This window comes from Cyrtonyx montezumae, unplaced genomic scaffold (assembly GCF_038088225.1).
Source record: "Cyrtonyx montezumae isolate F1298 unplaced genomic scaffold, pur_monq_1.0 scaffold_34, whole genome shotgun sequence".
In the NCBI taxonomy this organism is placed as follows: domain Eukaryota; kingdom Metazoa; phylum Chordata; class Aves; order Galliformes; family Odontophoridae; genus Cyrtonyx; species Cyrtonyx montezumae.
The window spans coordinates 1,210,074-1,233,659 of record NW_027072039.1 but is presented as its reverse complement, the minus strand read 5'-3'; the positions used below and the strand labels follow the sequence as shown (position 1 = coordinate 1,233,659).

At 38.4% G+C, this 23,586-nt stretch overlaps 1 protein-coding gene across 2 annotated transcripts in view; it reads left to right on the top strand.

The window, feature by feature from the left end:
- Positions 1-5,191: 5,191 nt before the first annotated feature.
- The window catches only part of ATG10 (autophagy related 10), an 84,189-nt gene continuing 65,794 nt past the window's right edge, over positions 5,192-23,586 (top strand). For both annotated transcript variants that reach the window (XR_010622712.1, XM_065745186.1), the window contains exons 1-3: positions 5,192-5,315; positions 6,299-6,421; positions 11,183-11,299. Coding sequence is in view for 1 of the 2 variants with exons in the window: in XM_065745186.1 (XP_065601258.1) it covers positions 6,299-6,421; positions 11,183-11,299 (240 nt within the window). In the remaining variant the exon portion in view is untranslated. The remainder of the gene's footprint in view (positions 5,316-6,298; positions 6,422-11,182; positions 11,300-23,586) is intronic.

Genomic DNA, 23,586 nt, shown 5'->3' with positions numbered 1-23,586 from the left:
TCTCCTCATTATTTTCAAAGCTCCACTGCTTAGGAGCATCATTTCTGAGGCCTTCATTTGCTGTTATGTTTTGTACTAATGACACAATAATTTCATATGCAGCCTGTCTCAAATTGGTCTAATAGGAAAAAAATATTAAAAAAAGGAAATAAAAAAAAATGCAACATAACCAACACTAACAAAAAAGAGAAGACAAAACACATCAGAAAAAAATCTGAATCCTGAAAGATTAAACTCTTACAGTAAAAGCAAAAGGTAAAAGTAGAACAATTGTTAAAACCTGAAGAATAGAAGAATTGCTGCATTATACAAGTACTTTCCTCAGTGCCGATTCATAGCTGCGGGAGTAAAAGAAAAATATCCATGAAAAATGTATGCTGTTTGTACACCTCTTGGTCTGTTTCCTTTTGAACTTTCTCTCAGAACAATCGCAGTACCAAGAAGACGAATAAACTGAAGGCAAATCTTGGATCTGCAAAACTCAGCTCCATTCACCAACTTAACAATGAGTTACCACAGCCTTCACCAAGTTAATTCCTCTGTTTCTACCAACAAAAGGAAAATAACACTACTCTTCTACGTTGTAAGAGCACCATAAGAATATTGCAGTTATTACTGAAAAGTAAGGCTTGTATCTCCATTACCAATTTTGAAATGGTACCTCTTCAACTAACAATTTCTATCAGGGGAATTTTGTCTATGAAGTCTCCTAAACAAAGAAAGCAGAAGAATTCAGAAGAGCATATTTTTAATTCTTATTACGTATTATTTGTGCAGAATCTCTATTAGGTCAATTAATTTAGTAGAAAATTAAGAGATTTAAATTAAGTGAGTGGTCATGGCTGATGTTTGCTAGTCCCAGTTTCAACTGGAATGAAGTTCCACATATCACTTTTGCAGATGTTGCCCGTATATGCAATCCTTCTTAACTGCAAATGAGGTACATTTGCTTCTGCAACCATATCAGTAGAGCAAATGAAGACAGGATGTGTTATAGTACAAATGACATTTTGCTTTTGAACATGGAGTCAAATAGCCTCATGAGATTTTCAAAACCATTTTTCTTTGTCTAATCCATCCTTTCTTATTTGGCTTAGCTAACAATATTCCTTTGTAGTATCACTCTGCAAGCCAGGTACATTGCTCACCGCTGGAAATCAAGAGTAATCAAAAACCAAAGTGGAAGAAATAGCATTAGAATTACTGTGAATTGCTCAAGATCTGAATCAAACTAAGAAGGATTTATAAAATTGAAAGCACATCATCTTAATTCTATCAATTCTAGAGATGCAGTGTTGCCTTTGTTCTTTGGAGAGCACTACTAGCAGAGTGTTGTCTGAGTCTCCTGACTGATCAATGAGTTCTGAACGAAGAGTACTTCCCTGGAACCGAAGACAAGAAAGAAGAGATGAAAAAGACCTCTCAGAGATCACTTGGTCCACCTCCTAGACGATGAAAGATTATTCTCTGCTATCTTCATACAATTTAGTTCTAATATCTCATCAAATCCCATCCAACAAAGCTCCTACTATTACTGTATTTTGCTCTAAAAAATTATCAATGTTTGATGATTTTGTAAATATATATATTTAGTATTCAGAGTAAAACATGGCCTGATGACCTATACCTCTGCTTATCAATATCTAAGTAGTGACACAATGAACAATTAATGCTTTTGTATGGCAGAGATGAGATAGGAAACTGGGGAATTTATTCACAGTACAAGCAGGAGAAGGAAAGGAAGGGACAGAAACCCTCACGTTCACGCTGAGGAAGCTGGGCTTGTTCAGACTGGAGAAGAGAAGGCCCAGGGGAAACTTGACGGTGGCAATAATACAAGGGAGCTTTTAAGCAGGAGGGAAATCAGCTTTTTAAACAGGTAGACAGTGATAGGACATTGGAGAAAGGTTCTAAACTAAAATGGGGAGATTTAGATTTGATGTCTGGGGAAAATTTTTCACTGAGAGAGTGGTGACACACTGTAACAGGTTGTCCCCAGAGGCTGTGGGTGCCCCATCCCTGGAGTTATTCAAGGCCAGGCTGCATGGGGCCCTGAGTGACCTGAACTGGTGGTTTCATCGTGTAGGGAGTTGAACTGCATAACCTTTGAGGACCCTTCCAACCCAAGCCATTCTGTGATTCTACAATTATAATTGGGGTCTGTTGACAAGCAGTTTTAGAACTACAGCAAACACATCTCCTTTGATAAAGAGACATTCACTACAACTTGGTGAAATGACCCAACTGGTCCTAGACATTCTAAGAATATACTGTGAGTCTGATCTACTTTGAAGAAGGAGAAAAAGAGAAAGGAACATAGGGAAATGAAATTAGTAGTCTTAATCTGTGAATGGATCCAAATATACAAAAACTACAGCTTATTTTTCTGGAATCTACCAGCCATGGCAGATCCACTGCTAAATTCAATGTAAAATCTGGGGCTCCAGCAGCCACTTTTAAAATGCACAATGTCTTAAACCTATGATTCTTGCCTGAGAAAATGCAAAGAGACAGTAACAAAGCTAAAATTAGAAATCAGGAGCTCTAGCTTCCAAGGCAATGTACATTACGTGACATTTTTTCAATAACACAGGCATTTTCTGTTAGCAAAAATGGCTCACAGTATATATTCCACGGTGTAAAATCTTCCTTTACAACTCAAGGCTGGGTGACAACGTTTCTGCACCAAATTTCAAAACACCAACATTTAAAGGAAACAGCCAATAACAATATAAATAATAAATTCATATAATGATTAAGTAATGACTATAACATCACAGCTTGTAGTTTTAATGGCATCACCCATGTTGTACAACAGCTTTCTAAATTAATATATGCAGTCAAAATAATAATCTGTGGAGGTACAGTAACCTGTTCAATGCACACTGACACTGCACAATTAAATCTTCTCAGAATAATTTAGTGAAACAAATCTTTTCTCATATATACCTAATGTTGAAAATTATGGATTTACATGGAACATTACATTTTTCAGGATGAGCTGTGAAAATTATATTTAAATATGAATCATGGTATATATTTGAAGAACTAGGCTGCTAACAGCCAAAAACTAGAAAATGGATTTTTTAAGAATAAAGAGAAATGGTTTACCTCATAATATTCCAGGAAAAAAAGCTTTGGCCCTTGCAAAGTTTCCATACCCTGTGGATTACAGGCAAATTGGTGTTAGTGCAGACGAAAAATGTCACCTTACCATCAGCTATAGCAAAGCATCCTATGGATATGGAGGCTCCATACTGAATAGCATTGACTTCAAAGCTGATGGGTCAGCTTGCTGACTCTTCCTAGAGCAGTTACAAAACTCTTTAAAACACTAGTTTACAGCTACAGTGGTAAAGTCAACATCATGTTCTACTTAAGTGTATCAAAATATTGTTAATTCTGTAATTAGCATTATTTGGATAATCTAGTCACACTGGATAAGACCTTACTTCTTTGGTCTAATAGACTCGTGAGCTTAAAAATAATTCTTCTAGCATTTATCTAGCAGAGATAGAGCATATTAGATGCACATTATCAGTCTAGCACAGATAAGTAGTAGACAAATGCTAGGTGCTTTGTGCAGTTAGCAGATAATCATAACGAAAAGCAATTTAAGAGGCTACAGACTGGACATTAGGAAACGTTTCTGTATCACGAGGTGCTCAAACACTAGCACAGGTTTCCTAAGAGATGAATTATGCCCCACAGCTGTCAGTGTTTAAGTGACATTGGGACAATGCCCTCAGCAACTTGCTTTAGCTTTTGTTTAGCCCTCAGGTGGCCAGGCAGTTGAACTTGATGGTCTTTATAGGTCACTTCCAACTTTTCTGTTCTGTTCCACACCAGAAACCTATATAATCATTTTGCATTTTTTCTACTTAAACATCAGTTATAAGATGATGCTCAGGTGACCTGGCTTTTTTCATTTCATGTCCCTCTCTTGTTTCCACTAGACGAAAGTCGTAATATATTGTTATATATTTATACTGCGGGGACAGAACCCAAGATTAAATCTTGAAAATTAATTAGAAACATTCAAATAAAACTGGCATTGTTGAGCTTTTGGCTGAAGCCAAGCCTGAACTAAATTTATCTAGCTCTAACATCTCTTCTTGTTTGGACAGAAGGAGGAGGGGCAGAGAGAGAAGAGCTGAAGGAAGGGAAGGCCTACTTTGGTACTCCAAGAGTGCTGCTGAAGAAGAAGCTCCGGTGAGACCTGAGTGGTGTTCCAGTATTATAAAGGTGGGGCTGAAAGAAAGAAGGGGACAGAATCTTTAGCAGTGTCTGTGGCAATAGGACAAGGGGAAGTGGTTTAACACTAAAAGAGGACAAATTTAGATGAGATATAAGGACGAAGCTTTTTACAGTCAGAGTGGCAAAACACTGGCACAGGTTGCCCAGAGAGGTGACAGATGCTCCATCTCTGGAGACATTCAAGGGCAGGCTGGATGGGCTCTGAGCACCTTGAAGTCTGTGATGCACACACAGGTGCCACTTACATCACCCAAACTCCTAAGTGTAAAGGCCTGGAGGATGGCGTGGGCTTAAGGTGCCACCTCTGCGTGTCTCCCACCAGCTGTGGCAATCGGGAGGGAGGGGAGGGGAGGGGAGAGGAAGCTTTATTCCTGGAGCCAGCACCTGAAGAATGGAAAAGATAGACTCAGGTTTCAGCCCTGATTACCCCAAAAATATTAAAAAAAAAACATATATATAAAAATTATAGGATGGTTTGGATTGGAAGGAACCTTTAAAACCCACCAGCTCGGATTCATGGGCAGGCTGCCCTCCCTAGGTGAGGCTGCCCAGGGCTCCAGGGAAGGGGCACCCACAGCTCTCCGGGCTAAATTTCTCCTTCTACTTTAACCCGTTACTCCTTACACTGCACCAACGGGTACTGCATTACGAAATAAACCCAGCACCACCGCCTCCCACCGCGCATGCGCATCAGCCACCCACCCTCCCCGTCCCGCCGCGCTCCCCAAGCGCTGGGCAGCGCACGCTGCCTCCATTGCGCATGCGCACGAGCAGCGGGCCGGAGCTGGCCGGGGGCGTGGCGTCCTGCAGCCCTGCACCGCCCCCCCGCCCCGAGGTCGTCCCGCGCGCCCGTCGGTCTGTGGCGCGGCCCCGGGGCGGGCCGGGCTGTCCCGGGCTTCCCGGTTAGCCGCTGTGGGGCCGCGGGCTGTGCTGCTGCCGCCGTCCGCTGAAACGCAGCGCCGGGCGCGGTAGCCGCGCTGCAGCGGGCGGGCGGTGCCCGATCCGGATTGGGAAATTTGGGGAAGCCGTTTCCAAATTTCCTATCTCTTCGCATCCAGGTAAACTTGTGCTGCTTGGGGGCTCGGGCGGCCTGCCACAGGAAATCACGCAGATTTAAGTGCCCCAAGCGGGCAGGGTGACGGTGTGGCGGCCGCCAGAGCCTGCAGCGAGCTGGGCACTAATCCTAAGAGACCAAAACGGTGTTCCCCGGCCCTGCGTGTGTGTGTCTGCGCAGCTCGGCCGTGCCCGGTGCCTGCATTGAAGAGGGTCCGTTCTGGCTGGAGGTGCCCCAGCTGGGCTGTGCAGCAGCAGGCCACACGCACATTAACCCTCTGCTCTTGGTTCCCCGTGGAGAAGGTGCTAGGAGTGGTGAAATGAACCCATGAGTGAGTGCACACAGACACGTCTGCCCTTGCCACGTCTCTCCTGTACAAGGAAGGCCGTGCTGCTCTTGAGTTGAGCGGAAGGTTGCCGTGATGGCGATGGCTAAGGGTGTGGTGGCAGACACGAGAAGAAAGCTGGCAGGGTAGGAATGTTAGCCCGGAGAGGGCTCAGGGGATCTGATCTTACCCACGTGTGTAAGTATGTAAATACCAGATAGGAAGGAGTAGGTAACTTGGAGATAGAGTTTTCCCCATGCTGTTCAGTGAAAAGCAGTAAACACAAACTGAAACATATGTACATTTCTTGCTATTTAAACATATAATAATAAAAGTATCACTTCTGTTCCATCATTTAATTACCACAGAGGTGGTGACAGCTTCCTTGGGGATAGTCATAACCCATCTGGAAACGGTCCTGGGCAGCCTTCTGTAGCTCATGCTGCTTCAGGCATAAGATTTGGACTGGACGATCACCTGGGATGCCTTTTGACCTCAGCCATTTTATGATTCTCTGAAGTGTTGCATTTGAATTGTTTCTTTGTCTTAAAGAAACAAAGCGTTCTCCACTGCTTTATTATTTTGCTATTCAGTTGCTATAAATCAGCGTGCGTTATTTTTAGTGTTTGTCTGTCGGTACTAACGCTTAGTTTGTTCTGCAGATGTCCTGTAGCATGGCTGTTGAAGACTTTTTTTTGGAAGAGAAAAGATTCAAGCAGTACTGTGAAGAGTTTATTAAACATTCACAGCAAATAGGGGATGGCTGGGAGTGGAGAACTACCAAGGTAAAAATAATCAAAGTGTTCATTTTTAGTTAGCTTGCTGGCCTCTCTTAGTAGTTTGCAACTGCTAGGAGCTGTAAGATCCTTTAGGATTGTTTATTTTGTGTGAAGTAAATGACATTCTTTCGCAGCTTGTCTGTGAGCAAGGGAACACAGAAATAGTTTATCTGAGCATTTAGACTAAGACTTTTGAATAGAATTAATGAATCTAGAAGCAACTCCTGGGGCTTATGTAACAGAGACACAGAATAATCTCAGGTGATGTCTGTTTTGATGCCTTTTAAGGCATTATGCCACCTTTATTTTCAGAATTCCCAAAGATGGGGAAACAGTTACAATTTTCAGCAAGGCTAGCTAAGGTCTGGCTGTTCTTCGAATTTGAAGAAAACATTAGTTTTAATCTCATTTGCCTAGTTTAAACTTCCAGCCACTTGAACTTACACCTTACCTGTGAATCTGGAGACTTTTATCAGAATTCTTCCCGTTTTGGTACTTCTGGATTCATATCAATTCATCCCTTAATCTTGTCTGAGCTAAGTAAAATAAGTTGATCTCCTTGGCTGTTTGGTGGTTTTTTTTTCTGGTATTCCTGTGGATCCTGGGTTCCTTTTCAATGTATCAGCATCCTTTCTTCTTCATGGTCAGAACTGGAAGATGGATGTTGCATCAATTTGAAATTCCAACCTCCCTAAATAACTTCAGCCCTTTAAACTAAAATACCACATGGGATGTTCCTGTTTGACTAATTATCCATAAATCTGTGCAGAGGTTTTGTGCCTTAGGATCTAATCCTTCAACTTGCAGTCTTTGTTCTAGATGTGTGACTATCTTTTGTATTAAAATACAATTAATTATTTGCATACAGCAACTATAATAATCTATTACTGGTCAGTATGTGGTCAGTGCTCATTATTTTTTGCTTCCCTGTCATCTTCAAAGTTCAGCAGTAATAATTACGTATTGTATCTAGGTCATTAATCAAAATTTTAAATAGCATGGGGCTAAGACTGATCCCACAGGACCCCATTAGAATCACTTCTTTTATGATGATTCCCCATTTTTTTAAGTTGCATTTGAGATTGTTTTATTCATCCTTCAGTGTGTGACAGGTCAGTTTGGGGTTATATTATGGCTATATTATTTCTTTTAATTTCTGCTTTTGATATCAATGGTTAATTTACATAAGTTTGGGTATATACTGTATAACACTTATGAAAAAATAGGTCTTTGTACATTACTGACTATTTTCTTAAACATCCACAACAAAAAAGAGTAAATTCCTTTAATTACTGAATTTCATTTGAAGTCTTGGGATAGTGTATAGTATACAGGTGTGTATGTTGCCTAGTGTCTGATTTTAGGGGTACATGGTTACATTCTGGCCTTCTCCCAGGTACTCTGAAACTCAAATAGTGTTCAAAGACATAAAGAACATCAGCAGTTATTATGTGCTGACTTGAAAATACGCAGTCATTACCTCTTCATGCTAATGTCCTGTCTAACCACTGCTGGTGGCACATGGCTGTGTCATTTCTGTATGACCTCAGATAACAACAGAAATGTTTTGAACACTTGATTTTTCTTCTTTGAATGCTCCTGTAATTTTCCATCTAACTGTAGATTCATACCCAGTTAGGATTTCACTTTCCATCACTTTTGGTTGAACAGTGTAGATTTTCTTACACTTTTATGTTTCTCTGACTGATTTTCAGTAATGGAGGGTTTGAGATGCTCGATGGTATCTTTGTATTTATTCTCTGCTGTGCAGAATTTAATTTTTATTTTTTGTTGACTGGTGGTCTTTTGTTTTCATGTCTTGTTTTCTGTCCTTTGAATAATTCTGGGGAGAGGAATCATTCATAAACCATTTTGAAATGCTGGAAATTGGAGAGCAGATATATGGTATTATTTCTATTTAAATAATTGTACTTAAATGGAAGGGTTACCATTTGTCACTCTTTCATCACAGATAAAACAATTTTGGGTCTTGGCTTTAAATGAATTCACCTCAGTAGTTTTTAAAACAGTGCAAATATTAGCCAAGTGTTACAATGCACCCTTTCTTGTAGGCAGCCATTTGAAACTTTATATTTGAGTCGAAGGCTGTATTTATGAGGGATTTATTCAACAAAGAAAGATGCTATGGTCCTCTATCGGGAATTCAATACGTAGGTCAAACTTTGAACTTTCTGTGAAATATGAAGCTTTGCTGGAAATAGCAAAATGAGCGATTTGTGTTCACATGTATAGAAAAAAACTGAGCCTTTTTTTAATGGGCTGAGTTAACAATTTTGTGGTGTCAGAGAGTAACAAAAAGCTGACCATTCAGATTCAGTTATACTATATGATCTCTGAGGGAAGCTTTTCATTAAAAGGATTTCTCATTGTCTTTTTGACTTTTTTTTTAAGCAATATTTGTGATATAGGAAGTTTGAAGCACTCAATTTTGCCAGTGTAATGTGCTCAGATCCCATTCCTCATTCCACACTTGCATGAATAGACCCGTTGATGGCAATAAGACCACACAGGCTTGTACAACTGCACTCTTAGGTTCCTATGTTTTTGATAGAGATTAAACTTAGATGATGAAATACTCATTGTTTTGTACTATGGCATGAGCTCATGTGACCCCAGCAGAACCCTGTATTTACATCTGAAAGTGGAATTTTCTAAACCATGTTGTTTTTATAATCCTTTTGTTTTTGTTTTTCCTTTTGAAAGAAAGGTAAAAGAAAAGAAAAGCTAAGAGTGCCTCAGTTGTAGGACTTGATGGAGTTAAAATGTGGGTAGTAAAACCAGTTGTTATTAGGGATGGATAATTAAATCTTGTCTGTGACAGCTGTCCCACCATTTCATTTCTGTTTTAAGTTTGTTTCATATTAGTTAGGTTAATCTGGGTAATCACATCAAAGTCTATATTAGTTCACTGTTGTTCATGATACTTACAAGACAGCTGGAGTAGAAAGGTACTCCTTTTCTACATTAATGAGGATCAAAATCCTTGCTACAGTACTGATTTATTAGCAGTTAGCAGGGGTGGAAGTGCAGAAGGAAGGATGCTCCTTGTTCCAGCCACACACTTCACTGACCTTTGATGTACTGCTATCAAGCACAGAGGCTTCTAGTCCCATGTTTCCTGGTGTCTGTAGATATTTTTCGTGGCATTCAAATACCATGGAGTGCAAAGGCTGTATGGCTTTGGCTTCTTCTTTCCCCTCACTGGAAAAACTGGTTCCGGGAGATGAATGTTGTATCCAGATCCTCTCTGGCAAAGCTCATTGTGCCTTGGGGCATTCCGCCTCTGTGGGTGGTGGTAGTACCTTCTTTGCTGCTCTTAGGGCAGTAAATACAAAGTAGGCAGCTTTATTCCCACTGACGCTTGCACAGAACTCCACAGGGAGAGGCTTGAGAGAGTCTGAAAATGAATAGAGTGGTTTTTATGTTACCAGTATGGGCTTCAGTTTTTCCATCTCTGTTGTCCTCCACATGCTTGGTTCTTTGGAGCACAGGATGCAGTTGATACAGCCATGACATCCAGCAAAGTTTGTCAGAATTGTACTGTTGAGTAAGATAATTGCTTGTAGCATGATTTGTGCTTAAAAATTCACATGCAAAAATACATGTAGGTGACATGAGTGTTTTATTTAAGGTGTGAAGCTTGGTAAGAACAAAGTACCCATATAGGTGTAGTGTGTTGGAGGTGCCTGTATTCTACAGTGTCACTGGAAGGAGAGAACTGGTATATCTGAAAAACTCTGTGTTGATTAAAAGATCAAAATACATGAAACAAACAGTGTCAGAAATAATAGATTGACCGAAGAGTCATATTATGGTTAAATCTGTGGCCTTGTTGAGCAATCTAATGTCACATTAATGAATTCAGTAAAGAGACTGTTTTGAATAGAATTCTTTTTCATCAGATGTTGCACATGTGCTTTCTGTGTTTGTCTAAAATAAAAATGTAATGAAACAGCTAATAAAACCTCAATTTATTTGTTTCCTTTGAAAAATACGTTCTTAACGTGTAACTACTGTTCTTTGTCTTCCATACGCCCTTTCTTCCTTTCAGAGTGTATGTTTTTCCAGTGATCTGTTTTTTTTTATTCTTCTACTCTTAGAATTGAAAAACTAATTGTTATACATGTGTGTAGATAGTGAACAAAGAGGGAAGGCTGCTTAGAACTACTACTGCAACTCTGAAGTGGCAAAAGTGCCTTCTACAACAGTAGGCCAGGCTGTCTGGGAAGCAGAATGATAAAAAGGGAACTGAGAGAAAGTAAAGCATTGCTGTTTCCTCTTACATTTGACCCTCAGAAGTGATCAAGAGGAGGGAACAAGCACACACTCAAGTTCTAAAGGTTGTTAGAATTTTTTTTTTCTTCATACTTTATGAAAGTTGGAACGTAAACAGATCTCAAATGAAACAAACTACTAAGAATTTGGAAGCTTCTAGTGGTATGAATACATCGCAAGTTATTATTAGCTGTTTGTCTCTTCAGAACCTTAGTGTGCTGTCTCCCGATTCTTTGGCAGTCATCCTGTACTAAATTTTATTTCCACTTTTAGGACCTTTGATTTCTTTTAGCACTGAGAACAATATAAACTACCTGTGAGATGATTCTGAGAAGCAGCACAATCATTGGTTTCTGTAAAAAGTCTTGGAGCTCCTGCTTGTATATTGTGCTCTGTTTATTTTCTGTAACTTTAATAGTACTTAGCATTTTTGTTACAGATTGTTTTCTTTTTTTTCTGTTCTGAACACAGGACCTTGGTGATGGTTATCTCAGTAAAACACATTTCCAGGTAACAAATAAAAGCATCTCGCCAGATCTCAAGAAGAAAAATGATAACATTGAACAAATGTTGCTTACACATGTTGAAGTAAGTATGGATTTTAAACTTCTGTGTTTATAAAATAAAATGTGAACAGGATTAAAAAAAAATAAATAGTAGTATTAAATCCTTCCAGTAAGATTTCAGATCTTCTGTTGTCAATGGCTTTTAGTTATTTTTCAGAACAGTGCTTCTAGTTAATGTGTGTAGTTAACGTGGAGGTGAAATCTGTGAGAAAATGGAAAAGCTCCAGCATCTACTATCCATGTGCTTTTGTCATGGAAGGATGGTAATTTTTTTGCACATTAATTTTTCACTTACATTAAAAAAATAACAATAAGGTTTTTTTGAACTGGGTACTCAATTCATATTTTTTCTGAAGAAATAAGTAGTGTGTAGAAATTTTATGCCTATTGTACACTTAATTTCTAATGTTACTGCATGCTAATTCTTAAATATTGAGCAGTTTTTTGAAACTAGTGGTGGAAAAGAAAATAGTTCATGAACTGGTCACATGTTCACATGTTCATGAAGGGAAGTGAACTTCGTTCTTCCAGAAAATGAATTATCTTCATTAAACAGAGGGCAAATTGTTTTAAATAATTATTTGCTTGTTTGATTCTGCATTAGGTCTTCAAATTATTGACTGATCAAGATATAAACAGTGGAAAGTCACTTGTTTTGTTATTACCATAATCAAAAAGAGAAGTTTTAGATTATAATTGACTGAAAACAATGGATTCCTTATGTTACAAGCTGTTGAATAGATTGACATAGTGCATTTTCCAGTTGCCCTTTCCTGCAGCAATTCCTTTGTTCATCACCACAACTTTTCTTCTTTTTTCCTCTCAGAGACTCGGTCTGTGGTACAGGGTCTGAAATAAGTGTTCTTATAGTCTAACTTTTGAAAGAAACTCCATGTAAGCAATCATACCATCTGATAGGTAGTTGTTTCTTCTGATTTGAGTTCACTCCTGCTTTTCAGCTGTATTTTGAAGGGTAAACCTCTCAAAGACTTTGTTTTTTAAAAGGTTTGAAAGTTGATATCTGGCTAGGTGAAAGATGGCTTTTGCTGGGAGGTAGAACTCTGATCCTTACGCTTGATTTGGCTGCTCAGTGTGTGTACAGGAATGAGGGAGCATCTTCAGAGTACCTTGAAGAGCAGCTGGGGTTCACAGGACTAGGTCTTCTTTGCGGGTTGGTCGTTTGCTGATGAGGTGGCTCTTTGGATGCACTGAAAAAAGTGGGAAAGCTTTACAACTCCATTGCTGGTACACCAGATTTGATACCAGTTAGGATTTTTACTATCTTTAGAATCATTACCTTATGTTTGTTAGATAGCAGGTGATGTAAGTCATCTCAAATGCAGCTGAACCATTTTAGGCTTCCCTTGATATTGTAGTTTCTTAAAATGTAGGTTAATGTAGGTGCTTCAGAGGTTGTTATTTAGCTGTGTTTACAGCATTGTTTATATAATTCAGGCCTGGTTCGTAAGAAGAGATTACTTGTTTATATTCAGAATTGCTCTTTATTATCATGGCTGTTTCAACAATGAATCAAGTTTTCTTTAGAGTATGTTATAAAATAACTTGTCTAAAAGCTGCTTAGACCTCCCTCTGGAACAGGCTCATCCAACCCACAGCCTGCAGCCTGGCCTGGCTGGCACTGTGACTGCCCCCTCCCCATGCTGTAAGGCTCTTCCCCACAGAGTGGCCCCCACACAACCACTGCTCACAACATTGCTGTGCTATTATTGCTGTGTCGACTGAAAGTAGGGCATGGGGAGGGCAGTGCTTACTCATGTGATGGCACATAACTGTGTGCATGTTGATATGTTGGCTAAACAGAGGGCTCTGAACAGCAAAGAGTATGCAGCCGTGCTTTCTGTTGTGATAAAGGTATTTGAAAATAGTTTTCAAGGTTGCTGAAAAGATCATCAGTTTATGTTTGTGGCACTGTTTTCAGTTCTTATAAGTACGTGACCTGTACGTTTTCAAATAGAATACGTAGAGTTGCAATCAGATATTCAACTAAAAATTCTGACCATGTTTTTAACCAGGCTTGTGTAATCCCTCTCTTATCAGCGAAGGCTAGGCCTTTGCTTCACAATCACACCTTATTCATGACATTGCTTTTTGGCAATATGCACATATGTGAAAAACTGTCAAGGATGATGTACAGGAAGAGTGAAATGTCATCAAAAATCTGATGAACTCCTTGAGACCTCACTAAGGATTGCAACCACTGCATTGAACCAGTATGATGCATTTGTTTCACAAAAGCAAGGTCAAGTATCTCTCCAGTCATATGGTTTTGGCCCTTTTTTTTGTTTTAAGAAAAATATTAAAAATTAAATTGTTTTGTTATTTACATATTAATGAGACTGTATATTTTACAGGGGCTGCTCTAAAAGTAATGCCTCCTGTTTTTGGGTGTTGGCTCGTGACATCTGAGGCAGATACTCATGGCAGTAGAGATTGAACCTTCCCAATGTACTGTGTTACATTTTGATTCACTGTGACAGATGGCAAGAGGGACAGTCTGACAGAATGATGTCTGACATGGTAGTGCAGATGTAGCAAAGATGTGTAATCGAATTCCTCCTTGCAAAAAGAAACATCACCATTTGATATTCACTGATGTTTGCTGAATGTTTATGGAGACCAAACAGTGAATTTGAGCACAGTGAGGCATTGGATGGTGTTTTTCAGCAGTGTAACTGTGGCAGTGGGTTGCCTGAGCTGGTGCAGATTGTTATAAGCATGGCATGCAAAGTCTTGTTCGTTGCTGGTGAAAATTCATAGCTAATGTTGGTGACTGTGTTGAAAAATAGCATTTTGTAGCTGAGAATTTGCTCTGTGAAATAGTGTGATTGTGCTCTTCATATTGGTTGTAGTTTGTGTGGAATTAAACAGAAGGCATTACTTTTGGAGTAACTTATGTATATGCTGCCCAGGACAATTCATCTTTACTTAATGTAGCCCAGGCAAGTGAAAAATCTAGACACCTGTGTTCTGCTAAGAGAGATCATCTGTAGAAAGAGTAAAAAAAAAAAGTATTCAGAGACTAGTATACCAAAGCAGCACCTTTTGTCTACTGAAATGCTAGAATAAGCAGAGTCTTATATATACTGAAATATAGTTCCAGTCCAAATTTTGTGGTTTATCAAGATTCTAATATTAATAATTACACTTTAAATATTGTGGAAAGCATTCTTGTGAATCATAGGTATGTGTAGGTTGGAAGGGACCTTAAACATGTATCTGTTTCTCTGTGTGAAGCATTTACTCATGTTGCAAGGTTAACAATAAAGATGAAGAGTAAAGCAAGATAAATGTATTTGTCAATTATGTAGTTTATTAGACATAATGGTATAGAATCATAGAATCACAGTGTTGGAAAGGACCTACAAGATCATCTAGTCCAACCAACCACCCATCACCATAGCTACCACAAGCTACTAAACCATTTCTTGTAGCTCCTCATCCAGATGCCTCTTGAACACTGCCAGGGACAGCAACTCCACCACCTCCCTGTGCAGGCCATCCCAGTGCCTGGCCACTCTCTGAGAGAAAAAGTTTTTCCTTATGTCCAATCTAAACCTTCTCTGGTACAACTTGTGGCCATTTCCTTGGGTCCTGTTTGTTGCCTGGGAGAAGAGGCCAAACCTCTCCCCATCACAACTGCACTTCTGGAAGTGGTAGAGTGCAGTGAGTATACATAAGAAAAAATGGTTTCCAAAATATTTGCAGTCTGACACAGATCAAATTGTATTTATGTTCTTCCTTGAACTGGCATGTAACTAGGCTGTTAAAGGTGAAGTTGTTTAATCTGGAGAATAGTAGAAGCACACCAGTAAGTTAAAGTATGAAACTTGCTATGGACATGTAAGTAAAGCTATGTATTCAGTGCTAAGTGCCTTTTCATAGACGCATTTAGAAATCTTATTTTTAGATATTTGAAACTAAAGGATGTCTAAATAACAATTTAAATTTCCTTTGCAGGCTGTCTGTCATTGATTGATAGATTCATATTTCAAATTTCAGAATTACCATAGTGATCTATATCTTTTCTGTATTTTATCACTGCTGCTAGTGTCTCACAGGTATTTTTGTTGTTAGTCTGATCTTCTCCTTCAGGGTATCATTGGAGAAAGTTTTTTGTAAGATTGTTAATTAGCAACAGTAAGAATGGCAAAGCTAGGAAATTAAAGTCATTGTAATCAGTATCCATTGTTAAGAACAGAAAGTGTTCTTAACGAAAAGAAAAACAAAAAGAGCAAAAAAATATACTGTAGTATATGGCATGGCATAAAAAGTCCCAACAGTTTCCTCTATAGTGTTCCTGGGAATCCTGTTCAGAAATTCTGAGTGGAACACTAGTTTTGGCAGGCGAAAATCAGTAGGAAACAAAATTTTGAAGCTGGGGAGAAATAGTGGAAAGCTGTCCAGAATGGGGATGGAACTCCTGTTTGAGTAATTGAACCAGCAGGCACATCAGTGAAGAGGTGACATGGAATAATTCAGTGGGTACATCCTTTTATAGTGAAGAATTTTAATATTGGCGAAACTGCAGAGAAATGAAGTTGTTCCTGCTTTGTTTGTTTTAAAATCTCTCAAGAAATACCAAAATATAATGATAACAGTGCAGAAAAAATTATAAAATAAACATATTAAAATAGAAAATCTGTTTTCAGATATCATATTATCAAAACTGTGTCAATCTCATGGGATCTCCAGTGAAACAGTTCAAATTATTTGGAAGATTTATTCCCAGTCATTGGGCATGGACAGTTGGCTTTTCAAACTTTCCATCTTATTCTCTGTTATCTAAACATTTGGGGTCTTCAGATGAGGGAGGAATGAGTTAATGTGTTGTAGTCTTTTCTTCGCAGCAGTCTGTTATGTGGTATGCTTGGTTCCACTTACTTGACTTGTGTTTTGATAAAGAGATTGAAAAGAGTCTGAAAACCAAGAAAAAAATGTGCAGGCTTTTTTTCTTCTTCTGTTTTTTCTGTATCTGCAATATAGAGCTTGTAACTTAAATCTCTGTTTCAGCCTGAGGCGGTGAAAAGTGATTATTGTCTATAAATCAGAATGTTTTGAGAGAGGATGCACCTATTTTTCTGCATTGATGTTCAAGGAAGCTAGGTGGTTGACTCCGATGTAGTAATCTGCATTTTGTAATATATATCTTGTACAATGAAGCATGCATGTTCACTCATTAAAGGTCGTAGCAGTTTTTGCTGTTGGCTTCACTGAGGCTGAGGTTTCGCTTTGACAGTAAAGCTTATACATATTTCAGAGCAGAATATAGCAGAAACTGAGGACAGGTTTGGAACCTTTATGCTGAACTGCAGCAGTGTGGCATGTTATCTAATACAAAGCAGGTTTTCCATTTTCTTAAACTTGAAGGGTTGTATCGTGCACATAATACTTAATTGATGATAACTCCCTGGCATGCCTGTGGAATTCAAACTGTCTCCTAGTTATCTTTTCACTTGTCAGTGTGCCTTTGGCATCTGCAGCACTCCAGACGCTCTCTTGCTAATTCCTTAGCTGTCCTAGGCAATAGAGTTAGCTCATGAACTCGTGTGAGGGCTGCATATGGTGTTAGCTGTGAGAGGGTGTGCTACCCTGCTTCTGAGAAGGTGCATTGTAAGAGTCATGAGCTGTGTTTTCTTCGTTTTATTTAAATGACATTTAGCATAAGCTTAGTTTAAGGTAAATGGAAGGATTTATGTCTGCATAGATGTACTGACGTTTTAAAGGCAGGTTGTTTGGAGACAGGTAAGCTTAAATGCTGTTACCTACTTAGAACAGTTTCAGGAAGTTTCTGTGTACTTGGTGACTGAGTTGTCAAGCCATTTGTCTCACCAGGTGCCTGGGTGTCACGTTTCATGCAGACCCTATCTCTTTCCATTTGCCACCTTACTCGAAAAGGATAGAAAAAGAGAGTGTTCCCATGAAAAGCTGTTGTCAGATTTCTGTGGATTCAATTTAATTAGAATGTTTAATATGAAAAAGGACTTTAGCTCCTTTCCTTGAAGAATTACGTCCTGCCCAACATCTACATCTGGTAGTATAGTTATTCAGATTGGTAAACAGAAATTACTGATGACACAGTTAGTAACTATATTCATACTTTTGACCAACCTTGTGGATGCTCACTGCTAATTGGTGAGATGGGATTCTGTCCCTAGGATATGAGCTGAAGAGATAATAAATCTCAGCTGAAAATATTGTGAAATGCAAAGCGTGGAAGCGATACAAATGCATTGTGCCATTTGAAAGCTGCAACGTGCAATTTTCATCTGGTTAGATTTTTATTCACTTTTTGTCCTTTGCTGTCCTCTCTTTATGCCAGTTCAGTGTCATCTATGCTTTTCTGCAGACAGCATGAATCTTGTGTAACCACTGTATTTGGGCTAATTCAATAGCAGTATTCAGTTCTTTCTTGATCCAGATCAATGTCCAAACCTTCCCTCCCAGGAGATCTGTCAGAATCTGTATCAACGAACATGGAATCATGTTGTCTTTTGTATAATTTAATTTACATGTAGAAATATATTTTAAATACTTCTGTGTTGACAGTCCTATACTGACCAAACTTATAGCTGAGATTCATGTGAGTTTTGTGCCACAAGCTTTTCAGTGAGATTGGTTGCAATGAAAACCAGCTGTGCAGGGGAAGGAATAATTTTGATGAACTTATCCGGGGCTTGATTTTGAGAGATACTGTGGCATTGGTATCTTGACTGAGGCAAAGCTTCTGCTTTCAATTTGGACTCTTGCCCTTTTTTTTTTCTTTTTTTCCTCTCTTTGTTTGGAAGTGCTTAAAAGCTGTGGAGTTGTTTGTCACTTATTTTGTTATGAGCCTGCGTAGCTCTGAATTTCACTGGAACACTGGCTATGATTTTGGATATTAGTATTTACCATCGACTTCATTCGTCTCCAACTTTTGTTAAGCTCTACATAGACACCTCTCAAGCAGGGACAGAACAATTACTGCCATATATTATTGCATGAATTGTTGACAAGGTGAAAAATCCTGTACAAAACTCAAAGACAGGATAGCCCACATGCATCAAAGAGCTTATATTCTGAAAGAGCAAAATAGGAAAATCTGGATTCGCTTTGTGCATTTTTTTTTGTTTATTATTCGAATAGCTGAAGGGAAGCAATAACTTGAAGTCATAATTCTCTGTGTGTGGTTTGTCTCAGCTCTTCTGGGTATTGCAGAAGTAGTGAGTCAGCCTGGAACCGTTTCTGAAGTTACAGCCATTGCTACTTTATGTAGGAGTAGGCAGGTTGGGAATGTTGAAGGTCTCTTAATGTCTGATGTTGCCTTTGGAAAATGAGCAAAGAGCTTTGCAAACATGTTGATTAACTTATATATTTATTTTTAAATCAACTTTACCTTTGCTGGCAGATGTTCAATAGTGTAAGTGAAGATTTGCCTGATAAAGGATGTGGGAATGAGTCTGACATCTTTCTCATCCTTCTTGATGCTATGTGATGTGCTGTTCAACTGTGGTGTTCAGTTTATTACAAGTAGAAAATTATAAATCTTTGCAATTATTAATCATTTTTTTCTCCAAACAAGTCCAGTATTTTTAGAATTAAGAACAACTCCTTTTGTGTGCAAAAGTAAATAAGATGAACTCAGTGTAAACATTGGCATAACCACGGTATTTGTTGGATGGGTAAAAAATGTAAAGTGAAAACCCAGGAAAAGTACTTAAGGAGAAAAATGTAAATACATTTAATGAAATCCAGCTCTCACTGGAGAAAATAATAAAATGTCCTTAGCAGAGGAAGAAAATCAAGTATTACATACTCGCATAAAACATCAGTTCATAATGAATGATCACAGCTTAAGAGCAGCATGGCTGCCTCAGGAACTTGTGATTTTACCCATAGTCTTTCCCATAGTTTCCCTCTTGCTCTGGGGAGGGAGTAAATCATGGCGTATATACTCAACCTATATTATATTTCCTTGAAAATCCGATGGAGGAAGGTTTGATAACCTTTATAGGAAGGAAAAATTCTAATTCTGGTTCAGTTCAGACCTACTCAGACTGTTTTCAGCATGCTAGGTTTCCTTTTTATATTCCATTCGGTCTCTCTGGAACCAGCTTTTCCTTTGGTGTTGCTGCCCAGAGCGCTGCTAGGCAGCCTTCATTTTGCCACAGTACGTGTCTGTGACCCATAATTCTGTATTAGCCAGGCCAATCACCCAAATTCCATTAATGCTTCATTGTCTAGCATGTATACAACAAACCTCCTAAACTTCTAGGTTACAAAAAGAAAGCCCAAATTGTTGATGGAAACCTCTTAAAAATAAACAAATTAATAAACCGCTTATTTTAAGTAGATCTAAAGTGAGCTGCAAAATGCAGCGAAGATCCTTGTGATTGTGTTCAAAAATATATCAGTGTGAAAATGGAATTGTTTTTTATTAAACCACAAGAAAAAAAATGGGGTGTGGATTCTATATTAACTGTGTTTTTGACGAAAAAGTTTGGTGAAAAAATGACATTGTTTAGAAATATCAAGTCTGGAAGAAACTTTGATATCGAGACTACTCCCCTTTCCTTGAACTGGAGAAACCTCAATAAAGAAGGAATGCCAAGGTGACAGAGGTTATTTGGGTCCAAGATGCATCTTTCAGGATTCCTTTATTGGTGGGATGTCTCAGACTTCTTGGAAGTCAGCTATATTCTTCTCTTACAGAGTTCTAGAAAGGTGGAAGGTTTTCTCTCCCCCCAGCCCCATACCTTTGCAGATCATTTTCAGCATGTCACTTTGATATTCAGGCAGATCTTTTAGAAAGTAAATAGATGCAGTTTTCAAGAGTTTTGATGGCATGGTGTTGTCTTGGCTATTGTGCATAAGGAGTAATCTTTATCTCATTTGTTCTTTGATTGCAGTTCAGATTTATCCACTGGAATGTGCCTAAGTTTTTACAAACCTTAGAACTGGTACAAATACCAACTAATTATGAACCTTTTGGGGAACTGAAGAAGCACACTGTGTGACCTCCAAAACTAATTTCTTCTTAGTTTAGATGTTAAAGTGGTTTCAACATTCCATGTGCTATCTCAGTATTTGGAGTTGACAATATTAGCAAATAAATTTTGTGTCAAACACTGAAAAAAAAATTTCCACTTCAGCTTTGTTAAGTGAATGTGACAGTTCACTTAGAGTTACAGTAGTTGAAGACATGCCATATTGCTTGCAGAATGTCTTACTTTTGCAGTAAATAAATGAAGCATGCACTGAGACTAGTCACTGATTATGGTTTACCCAGAGCCTAGACTTTGACAGACCAGTAATACAACTGATGAAATTATTTATAAGCTCCTTCATGTGGCCTAGTGATAGTATGTTATAGATATTAAAAAGTGTTGTTGTTTTGCTGACTTTAGTGCATTGCTTGATGACTTCTGAAAAGTGGTTCAGAGATATTTGTAGTTGAGTTTTTTTTATCTAGAAAAGAAAACTCTAGACCAAGGTCTTCAAACTTAAAAAATGCAGCTTCTGCTCAGTATGAGAACCTCTTAGAGCACTGCTGTGGGATTCATTCCCTAAAAGTTTGTTTTTGGAGATAATGGGAATGGAAATATTGGAGAAACATATCAGAAGAGTACTATGATATTTTATTTTGTGTGAGCAGGTAGATACCAAACACTTCTCATCTAAGTTTTCAGAACTTTTAGTAGTTGCAAGAGGCTGTACACTATATTGTTTTGTCTCAGTGTGGCTCATTTACAGGAACAGATGTGTGGTTAAAAGCTCAGTAGAGTGGATAGAAGACACATATTTGTTACTCCCAATTTTACTCTTGCTGTATTTCTTAATTGTGTGGGTTTAAAAATGAAAACTATGCACCTTGAAGTTGAGTAGAACTAAAGATAAAAACTGTCAGTAATTCTTCAGAATTGATGAATCATTGAGATATGCACAATGCAAGAGGAATATGCTCCAAAAACGTATATCGACTCCGGCAGAGATGTCAAATATAATAAAAAGATTAAAATCTCTGCATTCCTAAAAATAAATTTATGTATTGGAATAATTTGGCTTTATGAAAGTAAGGATAAGGTGGCTTGGAGGATCATGAATACTTCTCAAAATAATCAATACAGAACTGTGTATTAAATTGACTAGTATAGGGTACACAGAGCTAAGAGCTGCCTGTATCATGAGTAGCGTTTTGGAGACCTTAATTTCAAGCTGTGCTTTGGTTTTATGCCCTTACTTAGTGGTGGTGGCTCATATGGTTGGATAGTGTGAAGAAGGAATCTTGTTACTAGCACTCTGGGTGGCATAGCTGCAGCATCGTGCTAAGTGATATATCTGTGCTGGCTGCAGATGGGGTTCTTCCCCATCCTGTGACGCTGCAGTCTTTGTCAGTACTGTTTTACTATGAAAAGCTAAATTACAGTGTTGTCAGTTTTTAGTCTTTTTATGGTGAACCTCAAAATATTACATTTTGTCAGTCTTGCTTATGTGCCTCCCTTTGTTTCTTTTATATTTAGTTGTGCTGGTACAGTATTATGCTCTACTTTTATAGAGGCAACGCTTATCAGTATTGGAACAATACTCTGATTTTGTCCAAGTGCCTGTGTTTTCTAGCAGCATTATATGTTTTCATCATTCACATTAGCATGTTTGTACTATTCACCTGTAACATGTGGGTCATGTTGACTTGGAGTGAAGGTTGCAGATTTAGGGCACTACAGGAAGCAGTGTTTTCCTGTGAACCAGGCAAAATGGCCAGAATTCCACGTGTTGCAGCACTGTGGAAAGTACCTAGGTTGAGAAGTTCTTCAATTGCTTGTTTTCTTTATTACTGAAAATTATTTTACTTCTTGTTAAGAGATTCCTTATTAATTGCCCCTCCAGCTGTGTTTAAGTCTTGTACTGTGGATAACAATCCAGCAGAGAGCCTCAGGAACTCTGCTTTGGGTGATATGGACCTGAGACCTAATTGCCTGGGTATGCCAGGGTTGGGCCACTGAAAATTTAGATCTACCAGAAACGTAAGGAGAAGTTTACCTTGGAAGTTATGAAAAGTGGTATCTTTAACCTTTCTTTTTGACATTGATGTTATTGTAGTGTTAGGCTATGCAACTGTGCTCCTGGTTTCTGGTTACTTTACCCACCTTAACAGTCCCCAGTCATTGTCACTATTCTTTTCTCTGTGAGGTCCAATGGTGTGTCATCTTTTTCCTTGCCCAGCACTCTCTCACCATTATAATCTCTGAACAACTAGTGGGTCACTGTTTATTAAGTGAATTTTTTCCCATGTTACAAAAGCAGTCATTATTTCCTAGTTAAGAGAAATAAGCAGTCCCATACTTTTTTTTCTTGTGTACTAAATCTTTTTATGCCACCAATTTTGTTAGCCTTAGTAATTAAAAAACAAAAGAAGACAACAGCCAGTGCAGGTTTGGGTGTACTGATTGATTACTGATGTATTAGTTTTGTTTTCCTCTCAAGGTCACAGTGCATAAATGTGATTCTGAAGCCTGATCTTTTCCACCTATAACCAAGTAACGCTGAAATTGATGGAGATTTATGAAGTTGTGCTATAGGATAATATTTTCTTTAGTTAATAAATATGTTGTTGTCAATAATAATAGTAAGTTGTCTAGCCTCATAAGGACTAATTAGGAGACATTGCTTTCTTCTCTTGTAATGGTCAAGTTGTAGCACATGTCCAGTAAAAATGTAGCTGTGGAAATAAGGTTCAGTACTGTGCTGGTGGTCAGTATGTCACCACTAAGGCAGAATGTTAAAATGTGGTACTGATGGTATTATGAATGGCCCAATTTCAAAATTATTATTCAGTTTACAGCAGGAATGAATTTCATTCTGTGAATTTGTATGAGACACAGATGTTTTCCAGGATGAATAAGGCTGTAGATGTTTAATAACAGCAGGTAGTTTTTAACTTGAATTCAGCTTGTTAATGTTGTGTAATTTTTCTGCACTGTTTTGCCAGAGACTAGTTCAGACGCTGCTTAGACATGTTTACTGACAGTTCAAATGAGACACTCTCATTTATGCATTCCAAGTGAAGGGAACATTGTTTAAGTGTTCCTATATGTTTGAGGGTGGGAAGATGCACTGCGGAGTGTAAACTGATGTCTGTAACTGGGCATATTTCATTTTACTCGGTGGGAAGCTTTCTCTTGATGATCTGTGGTAATATCAGTCAAAATAGCTAATCTGTTTTTACCATTTTGCTCTGAATTCTGAAGAGGACAATGCTGTATGCTTAATAAAATATACGTTTGCTTTCTAAAAAAAAAGTGTGAAGACTTC